General features: G+C 39.6%; 1 protein-coding gene across 2 annotated transcripts; it reads left to right on the top strand.

The window, feature by feature from the left end:
* The first annotated feature begins 489 nt into the window (after window positions 1-489).
* On the top strand, window positions 490-1056 carry LOC118833355 (60S ribosomal protein L10-like). Of its 2 annotated transcripts, XM_036740725.1 has the most exons (2): window positions 490-598; window positions 680-1056. In XM_036740725.1, exons 1-2 carry the CDS (start codon window positions 490-492, stop codon window positions 1054-1056), a joined length of 486 nt encoding a protein of 161 aa, XP_036596620.1. The 2 variants fall into 2 exon arrangements, with proteins under 2 accessions (XP_036596620.1, XP_036596614.1); XM_036740719.1 differs by having other exon boundaries at window positions 490-1056.
* The last annotated feature ends 218 nt before the right edge of the window (window positions 1057-1274 follow it).

Below are 1274 nucleotides of genomic sequence, written 5' to 3'. Positions count from 1 at the left end.
TTAACAAAATTCAGTTATTAAGTTATAAAAGCTAATCCACAACTATTTGTTCAGCTGCTAATAATATCAGATATTACTTCTCCTAGAAAACATATTTCAGTACTTCAACTTTTTATAATTCCATCTATATAGATATTATCTTGACCAGTGCAGATCAAAACCCTAACAGCCTGTTGTCTTCATGAGTGCATGCAATAATAAAATAATAAAATGATGAATAAACACAATAAATTAAAAAATAAAATAAAACAAATGAAGGACAACTATTTTGTGAAGATCTTTAAATATACCTAGTGTATATCTGAGGGAATAAAGTACATGTGTATGCCTGTACCTAGGTAATGCACTTTTATTTTAAAAGAAACATTTAATGTCTTAAATCAAATAATAGACTAATACCTGAAATTTCAGGTAATTCAGTCTTCATGTAAAGAAGAAGTAGTAGCCCTTACCCTGCGGTGAGAAAGAATCCCAACTGCCGCCGGCGCCATGGGCCGTAGTCCCTCCAGCTGTTATAGGTATTTTAAAAATAAGCCGTACCCAAAGTCCCGTTTCTGCAGGGGATTTCCTGATGCCAAGATACGAATCTTTGATCTTGGTAGAAAGAAAGCAAAAGTGGATGAATTTCCATTGTGCGGCCACATGGTGTCGGATGAATATGAACAGCTGTCATCAGAAGCCTTAGAGGCCGCTCGGATCTGTGCCAACAGTTACATGGTGAAGAGTTGTGGCAAGGATGGCTTTCATATTCATGTGCAGCTACACCCATTTCATGTCATCTGCATCAATAAGATGTTGTCACGTGCTGGGGCTGATAGGCTCCAGACTGGCATGTGGGAAGCTTTTGGGAAGCCCCAGGGCACTGTAGCCCGTGTACACATTGGCCAAGTTTTCATGTCGATTGGAACCACAGTTCAGAATAAAGACCATGTGATTGAAGCTTTGCGGAGAGCCAAGTTCAAGTTCCCTGGCCGCCAGAAGATCCACATCTCCAAGAAATGGGGTTTCACCAAGTTCAATGCTGATGAATTTGAGGATATGATAGCTGAGAAGTGATTCATTCCTGATGGTTGTAGGATTAAGTACATCCCCAGCCGGGGCCCCTTGGATAAATGGCGGACGCTACACTCTTGAGGGGTGTGTGTCCTGTAACGTCTACCTTTTCGAAGGCATAAATAAACTAGATACTCCTAAAAAAAAAAAAAAGGAGTAGCAGCAGAAATTTCAGGTAATTCAATCCATGAGTAAAGGAAAACATTTCAAGAAAAGCATGT

This window comes from Trichosurus vulpecula, chromosome 1, assembly GCF_011100635.1.
Source record: "Trichosurus vulpecula isolate mTriVul1 chromosome 1, mTriVul1.pri, whole genome shotgun sequence".
Classification (NCBI taxonomy): domain Eukaryota; kingdom Metazoa; phylum Chordata; class Mammalia; order Diprotodontia; family Phalangeridae; genus Trichosurus; species Trichosurus vulpecula.
This window is presented reverse-complemented; position numbering and strand designations above follow the sequence as displayed.

What these genes read in the sequence shown, in the direction of transcription:
- LOC118833355 (XM_036740719.1), top strand. Translation starts at nt 490, where the DNA reads ATGGGCCGTAGTCCCTCCAGCTGTTATAGGTATTTTAAAAATAAGCCG.